The 7,886-nt window shown below is 38.5% G+C and overlaps 2 protein-coding genes across 2 annotated transcripts; one reads left to right on the top strand and one right to left on the bottom strand.

The window, feature by feature from the left end:
* Positions 1-401: 401 nt before the first annotated feature.
* LOC103337236 (proline--tRNA ligase, chloroplastic/mitochondrial-like) lies at positions 402-4,748 on the top strand. The gene is made up of 11 exons (XM_008240399.2): positions 402-875; positions 972-1,028; positions 1,141-1,251; positions 1,365-1,451; positions 1,550-1,663; positions 1,748-1,954; positions 2,170-2,307; positions 3,206-3,367; positions 3,811-4,010; positions 4,203-4,286; positions 4,369-4,748. Exons 1-11 carry the CDS (start codon positions 537-539, stop codon positions 4,508-4,510), a joined length of 1,641 nt encoding a protein of 546 aa, XP_008238621.2. The 5' UTR covers positions 402-536; the 3' UTR covers positions 4,511-4,748.
* Positions 4,749-5,306: 558 nt separating this feature from the next.
* On the bottom strand, positions 5,307-7,606 carry LOC103337234 (Pentapeptide repeat-containing protein). The gene is made up of 7 exons (XM_008240397.2): positions 7,345-7,606; positions 7,045-7,243; positions 6,927-6,956; positions 6,606-6,712; positions 6,084-6,118; positions 5,811-5,939; positions 5,307-5,707 (listed from the first exon to the last, which is right to left on the bottom strand). The coding sequence occupies exons 1-7, from the start codon at positions 7,493-7,495 to the stop codon at positions 5,516-5,518; spliced, it is 843 nt and encodes a 280-aa protein (XP_008238619.2). The 5' UTR covers positions 7,496-7,606; the 3' UTR covers positions 5,307-5,515.
* Between the last annotated feature and the right edge of the window lie 280 nt (positions 7,607-7,886).

Here is a 7,886-nt window from a genome sequence, read left to right as displayed (position 1 = left end):
CTTAAATCTCATTACTGCCTAATCACACTCCAATCCTTTCATTCCAAGTGAAATCTCACAGCTCCATCCAATTGCTAAAGAAGCCCTTTTATTTTCTTTTAATTACATTAGAGGGGCCAACGGGGTCTACCCTAGTGAAAAATAGCCTTAACTTGCAAACCTGAGGTCTCAAGTTCGAACGGCATAATAGTTGTGTAGTACTTACTCAAAAAATTACATTAGAGGGAAATGACCATCAATTTGTTCTTATCCTAACTAATTATCCTAGCCTCCATCAGTAATTGGGCTAGCCAAAAGACTTGAAAATTCTAATTCCTTGACGGGCCAAGCCCAAATAGAACCCAACCCATACTGAAAGATTGACCAAACTCTAAAATCGATCGGTGATCTACTGACCAATCAGAGACCGTGAGATATCAGATCAACGGATCAGAAACTTGAAACACCATTACAGCCAATGTAGCCTCACCGCGTAACACCCGCATCATAAACCTCATCTCTCTCCCTTCTCTCCCAAGTCCCTGAGCCCCCCAAAAATGGTCGTGTCACTGAGATTACCTTCTCTGAGCTCGCTCTTCTTGCCCTCCGTCTCCCGCCGTTCTCCGGCTGTTCTCCGCTGCCACCACCACCACATCCTCCGTACTCCAGTATTCGCGGCCTCCTTCTCGGCTCAGACCACGGTATCCGAGACCGATGACCGAGTCGACACTCAGAAAAGCAACCGAGTCCAGGACCAAGCCGTTACTCCTCGGTCGAAGGACTTCAATGCTTGGTACCTCGATGTCATTGAGCAAGCTGAGCTCGCTGATTACGGTCCGGTTCGCGGCACCATGGTCATTCGTCCCTACGGTTACGCCATTTGGGAAGCCATTCAAGTAATTCTAGCTCTACTACTTGCATTGGATTGTATTTGTTGCCTTAATTTAAAATTAAATTTAGGGGCTTATAAAAAATTGTTATTTATTTTGTAGGATTATCTGAATGTGAAATTCAAGGAGACCGGTCACAGTAACATGTATTTCCCACAGGTATTATTAAATTACAATGCTTTTTTAATTTTTTGGTTTTATGTTATTCCAAATTTTAATATATTCTTACAAGTTATAACTCAGTGTTGTTTGATTATGTGGAATGCTGCAGTTTATACCCTACTCATTTATAGAGAAAGAAGCTAGTCATGTTGAAGGATTTAGTCCTGAATTAGCAGTTGTGACAATAGGAGGAGGGAAGGAGCTTGAAGAGAAACTTGTGGTATGTCGTCCTCTATCGCGAACTCTTTTCATATTTTGTATTTGATTGTATAAGCTGAACTATTGTGTTCAAACTATTGAAGTTACTGAATAATTATGACCGAAGGTGTGCAGGTTCGACCCACAAGTGAAACCATAGTAAATCACATGTTCACTCAGTGGATTCATAGTTACCGTGATCTTCCCCTTATGGTTAATCAGGTATTATGCTTTCTCACATCATTTGCAGCGTGCTTCAACTTTCATTAGAGGAATTTTGGGTTAAATTTTGGTATTTTGTCATGGCTAATTTAATTCAGTGGGCGAATGTCACAAGATGGGAGATGCGGACGAAACCTTTTGTGAGGACTCTTGAATTTCTCTGGCAGGAGGGTCATACTGCTCATGCCACTCCAGAGGAGGCAGAGAAAGAGGTTTGCATCTGACATAATGATTGCCCTTAAACAGTAGCAAAATGAGTACCATTTGGTTAATGCAGTACTGCTGCTGATTTGCAGGCTATACAGATGATTGACGTGTATACAAAATTTGCTTATGAGCAAACTGCAATACCTGTTATTGCAGGTCGAAAGTCAAAAGTGGAAACATTTGCTGGTGCTGTGAAGACCTATACCATAGAAGCTATGATGGGTGATCGGAAGGCATTACAGGCTGGAACCAGCCACAATCTTGGGCAGAATTTTTCTCGGGCCTTTGGAACACAGGTATTCTTCTATGATAGTGCTGTCCTTGCAGTTTTATTCCTGATGCTTCAAGAAATTGAAGCCTCATTTGTAGTATTCTATTTAAGGGAATAGGATCTTTAATCCTCCTTCTAGAGTCTTCAATTTATATCATTGTTTCCTGTAATTGACTAATCATTATTCATGTATGCTTTAATTGTATATGATCCATTTGACCAAAATTTGTGCTTGCACAGTTTACTGATGAAAGTGGACTAAGGCAACATGTATGGCAGACTTCGTGGGCTGTCAGTACCCGTTTCGTTGGTGGTATTATCATGACCCATGGAGATGATACAGGTTTAATGCTTCCCCCAAAGATTGCACCGATACAGGTAAGCTAAAGTTGGAGAACTTTTTGCATTTTATGTTGCTAATGCGTACTTCTAGAGTTGTGGTGATTTGCTTATACGTATGTAAATCAAAAGCTGCAGTAAGACTGTCTTCAAAACAGACTTTTTGGGAAGTACAGTCCGTCATTCATCGATGTCAGTATCTTAGCATATTCTGAGTACAGGAGTATCTGGAAACTTGTTTGTGAGTTTGGTTAATGTCGCAATTTATTGGGATTGATTCCTTAATATGTTTGGCAAATGCAATAGATGTGAACAACTTCATAAGCAGAGGAGCAAGACAGTGGTGGAGTAATCTAACTACAGAATATGTTCAAGATGAGCATTTGTGTCGATTTTTCCTGGCTTGTTATTTTGTGACAAATCTATAAGGTGTATCTCATTGATTGAAAATTCCGATGCATAAAGGGGAATTAATGATGTCACAGTGAAAGGCACTCTGTTCTGTTTTGATAACTCCACATATTGGGTTCTTTTAGTTTTTTCGTAATAGAACAGTAACATGGAAGCCGGCTTAGGACTTGCTTTCGATGGACATCGAATCCATGGTTAGATTGTCCCTTGTGTTTGAGAGAAATTCTGTATCCAGATTGTTTGGATGTGTTTGTCAATTTTGTATTGTTATAGTTCACCGTTTGGTTAAGAAATTTTTGAAACAGAAAGCATCCATTTGATCTTCTGGTGTATTGTAGTCGGATTAATATATTCTCCCACTCCACAAAATTATTTAGAGTTTAGCATTCTTTGTTCTCATAAGAATGGATACTTTGTCATGCTTAAAGTTCATTTTGGTGTGCTTGTTTAGTGTGTTTTATGTGTCCATGCGTGTATGCATGCATGCCTTTTTTTTTCTTATAAAAAACTGCATTGGTTGCTTTAGGTGGTGATCATACCAATTTGGAAGAAGGATGACGATAGAGCAGTAGTTCTTAATGCTGCATCATCTGTAAAGGAAGCACTGCATGCTGCAGGCATTAAAGTTAAACTTGATGACTCTGATCAAAGAACACCAGGATGGAAATTCAATTTCTGGGAGATGAAGGTTTGTGTTTATCCTTAAAGATAAAGCAGAAATTGGTACTCTTTGGTGTGTTACTTTTGGCATATCATTCGTATGACTTGAGAGCAACTTATATATTTAGAAGTTCTCTGTGACACGAGTTGAAAAACTTACATCTATTAGCCATCTCATTCATTCTCATTGTTTGACTTGCATGAGAGTTGACTGGGATGTTCGCCTGATACTTTTATGAATAAAATGAGCCTTCCTCATTCTTAGACTGGTATTGGTCACATGTGAACATATACTTCCTGTGAGTTAATCGTTTCTTTTGAGTGCTGATTCTGATGCAGGCACAGATAATGTATGGGATCTATCTTTTAGAAGAAGCTGTTTACAATATATTTTCTTTTAAGATATCAGTAGCTGCATGAAAATGTTCTCTTCTTGTCAATCACCCCAATAACAGGCCTTAATTTTTTAAGGGAGTCCCTTTAAGGATTGAAATTGGCCCTCGTGATGTTTCAAGCCAGAGTGTGGTTGTATCTAGAAGAGATGTTCCTGGAAAGCAAGGGAAGGTTTTTGGAATATCCATGGAGCCTTCGGTTTTGGAGGCTTATATCAAGGACAAGTTGGATGAGATCCAGTCGTCACTTTTGGAAAAAGCAAAATCATTTCGGGATAGGTGCTTTCTTGCTCCAACATTTATCACTCTACGGTCTTAAGATGCTTTCTGTTTGATAGAGTTTTATAAGGCATCTAGTAAAAAGAATTGAATTGATAGTAGTAGTACTCAAATCATCTTAACATTTATTATTCCCTCTTACTTTGTTGGAAAATTATGGAGGAATTGACAAGAAGAGAGGTTTTTTGGCAGCAATATTGTGGATGTCAGCTCATATGATGAACTCAAAGTTGCAATCTCCCAGGGAAAATGGGCAAGAGGTCCATGGTCTGCTGGGTATGTTTATCTTGACTTTTTTAATTCAATAAATATGAATTGCACTTCTGATGCTGATATTGAGCTCCAATGATTGGTACAGTGACAAAGAGGAGTTAAGAGTAAAAGAAGAAACGGGGGCAACCATTAGGTGTTTTCCTTTTGAACAGCCTCGTGGGATTAAATCATGCTTGATGACTGGTAACCCTGCAGAAGAAGTAGCTATTTTTGCAAAGTCATACTAAGAGTTTCCAGGTTTCCTTCGGAACGGATATTGCCTGCTGCACAGAGGAAGTAGCTATTTGTTTTATGTTTACTGTTTTGTCAAAGTGATTTGTTGTAATCATGTAACATAACAATTGCTATGAATTGTCAAAGCAGTTTATTTGCTAATTTCCTTTTGTTCTCATCTTTGGATGTACACATTGCCCTTTTGATTATATGGAAAATTTGGAAAGCTAGAAATATATTACTTTTTAAGAATTGTGAGCCTATTATTAATAACTCGGTGTCTCAAATTAAAATGACTTTAATATCATTATTTTGTGGTATATGAATTGCATTTGATATCTATTTGATTTCAAAGAAAAACAAAACTTTCTAATTAAAGAGGAGAATTTAACTTGTAGTTGTGGTCGAATGCACAAGCAAGTGGAAACCAAGCGAATAAAACACACACAGTGCACTTTGTTTCGGCATTGGACTGTCAAGGGTTGGTAAGGAATTAAGAACGTGCAGTTCCATCAGATGCTTCTCTAAACCCAGGTTTTCTTTCTTCTTTTTTCCTGTGTTTTTGTTTCCTAATTGTTAAATTACAGGATGCAAAGTCTAGAAAAATTGAAGTTGAACAATTTTCTGTACCCGTTTTAGTCTTGGTTTGAAATAGATGACTGCAAAAATCCTAATTTCTTTCACGCTGCTTTGTACAAATCCTCCTCTTATTGCATACTGTAAACCGGCTCCAAGTGAAATTTGAAATCAGAGTCATGGGAAATGAGATAGAAAGTAGCACTGATCAGGATACTCCAATTGCAACAGAAGTTGGAAAACTTTTCTCATCAATACATTACTCAAGATATGATCATAATCAACAACTGATTCCTTCTGTTTCAGATGTGTATCATAGTTAAGGCTTTAAGGATGTACAGGTAGTTTTGGTTCTGCATTTTCTTTTATCCCTCGTACATATCTACACACATTTATCGTATGCGATCAATGATGTTGGTAAAACTAATTACCATGCCTTGGAATCATTTTACATCACAAAGACCAGTGCCTTGATCACAGAATCCGTCCCGATCAAGCAGTCTCTGAGGCGGAGCACTTAGCAGAGGGGATGAGGGAGTGCCATAAGCGTTTCGTCGACTGTTCCCACAACCTAAGCTTGCTCTTGTGCTCACCCCTGTGGTTGGGTTCGTCCCACTTGCATACTTGCAAAGAGCCTATATGAACAAACCCAAGAACTAGTAGGAATATGCATGCTAAAGAAGAAAATGTTACAAATTTCCAACACAGTTGTAGAAATATAGAAGGCTAGGTCAGTACCTGCTTCTGGGGGAGGTCCAAGACGGCGTCACTGAAGTCAGCACCTTCAATGAGGGCACCCCCAAGATCGCTTCGGGTGAGAACTGATCTAACAAGCACGGCATCTTTGAGATTAGCATCATTAAGGACCTGTAATCATCATAATTCTTAAGCAATGGAAATAAAACTAGGTAGTCTTTCAACTAACTATTTCAAGTTTAATATCAAAACTGTGCCTAAAACTATGCCGAAGTCAAATGGTTAAGGATTTTGTGCTGAGCTTTCAGGCAATACCATACGATCCATCAATGTGTCGCTCAAATCTGCACCTGTCAAATGTCAGAAGATGTTAACAAATTAAAGATTTTGTGTATGAAAATTGACACCTGATACAGTTGTGAAGATTAGTTTAGTTGTAAGATACCAATGCAATAAGATTCCTAGGCAAAGATACCAATCCTGGATCCTGGATCATGGATCATGATAAGAAAAGATGCAGTAGCTGGGTTGCAAATCTTTGAACAATATAAGAACTTTTGAAATGCCAAATAAGTGCAGGTTTCAATAGAGCATTATGCAACGGTGTGACAAAGGCATACAAGAAATACTCTAACTTGCAGGGCTGGGATGGATATGACCTCTCAGGAATGGAAATAATGATGAAGTGGGGGTTTCTGTCTTTCTGATGTGAATTATTTACTGGATGATGAAAATGCTATAGTTATTTCAATTTGTACTTCTAGTCTCAACGTCACTTGTGCATATTACGGTTTCTCTATAAGTGTACGATACGACGTTCAACAACAGCAATGTTACCTGCAAAATTTGCCTTATATGCGACTGCTTTCTCAAGGTATGCACCATTGAATGTTGAACCACTGAAATCAGATTCCCTCATATCCGCAGAAGTGAAATTGGCTCTTCTGTATTAGTCATTTAGATTGATTTTAAATACAAGATTGCACAAACTGAAAAAAATTGCCATAAAGCAGCAAGCTTGCAATCAAACAAAACACCATGTTACAGATAGCAACAACAAAATCAGCAACTTTTCTTTTCATCTATTTTCTTTGTAAAATTGGTCCAAATTATGGGCTATGGCATATGGCTAAACATGACGCAGAGATGAAAAATTACCTGAAATTTTCATTCACATGTACAGCTTTCCTGCATAACAACATTGGAAGGGAATTCAACCTTTATACTCAGAACCCAAAAATGCTTGCAACATACAGTTTCTAAAAAGAAATGGGACCTGAGGTCTGCAGAACCAAATTGGGCAGCTGATCCAATCCCAAATTCACCAGGTGTGTCAGCTTCAAATTTATTGAGATCAGCAATGGCGGGCATGCCAGAGCTAAAGCTAATAACTGCAGCTGCCATTGCTGCTGAGACAATGCTTCTCCATTTCTTCGAATCTTCATTAACTGTCTTGCATTGCTTGCTGGAACAATCTAACCTTTTTGAGAAAACCCAGTAAGCTAGTATGCTTGAAACTTAGATGTTCATCACAAACAGTAGCTTACATATGCTATTTAGGAAAAGAAATGCTTACCATGAAAATGGTGTCTCTCAGGGTCTAATTGGCAGACCAGTGAAAAGGGCTTGTTGGAGAGGGATTGCAGACGAATTGGGGGAGCCTTTGGATTTGGAGAAGAAGTGGTTAAGGATTTAATGGATAGTGAGGAAATAAAAGTGAGTGCCATTACAAAAGTAATTGGATGCAAGGAAGTATAGAAGTTGGAATATGAAGTAGGACTTAGGAGAAGAATGGATTAGGAAGGTTTAAGTTGAACATGGGATGAAGCTCATCTTTTGTGGTGGGGATAGGGCACATGTGTTTGTTTGTTCTTTGGTTGGTAGTTTGCCACTTGTTACCAAGTCAAATCTCTACATCAAGGCCTCTAGAAGCTTGAGATAAAATGACTCTTAACAAATACTCTCTTTCTACTCTGGTTAACAAAAGTATTGGATTCAACTGTTGGCAAACTGCATGATGTTAAAATTTACCTCCCAATTCCTAAATTGTCCGACCCTTCTTCCTTCTTCTCCTTTCTTCTAGGTCTCTTTTCTCTGTAATCCCCTTTGGTTCAAGGT

The sequence above is a fragment of the Prunus mume genome, linkage group LG7 (assembly GCF_029339155.1).
Source record: "Prunus mume cultivar Tortuosa linkage group LG7, ASM2933915v1, whole genome shotgun sequence".
NCBI classification, from domain to species: domain Eukaryota; kingdom Viridiplantae; phylum Streptophyta; class Magnoliopsida; order Rosales; family Rosaceae; genus Prunus; species Prunus mume.
This window is presented reverse-complemented; position numbering and strand designations above follow the sequence as displayed.

Coding starts and splice junctions, on each gene's coding strand:
- LOC103337236 (XM_008240399.2), top strand. CDS start 537: ATGGTCGTGTCACTGAGATTACCTTCTCTGAGCTCGCTCTTCTTGCCC. Junction 1,452..1,549: donor TTCCCCTTATGGTTAATCAG/GTATTATGCTTT, acceptor AATTTAATTCAG/TGGGCGAATGTCACAAGATG. Junction 2,308..3,205: donor CAAAGATTGCACCGATACAG/GTAAGCTAAAGT, acceptor TGGTTGCTTTAG/GTGGTGATCATACCAATTTG.
- LOC103337234 (XM_008240397.2), bottom strand. CDS start 7,495: ATGGCACTCACTTTTATTTCCTCACTATCCATTAAATCCTTAACCACT. Junction 7,244..7,344: donor TGAGAGACACCATTTTCATG/GTAAGCATTTCT, acceptor CAAAAAGGTTAG/ATTGTTCCAGCAAGCAATGC. Junction 6,957..7,044: donor TTTGGTTCTGCAGACCTCAG/GTCCCATTTCTT, acceptor GTTGTTATGCAG/GAAAGCTGTACATGTGAATG.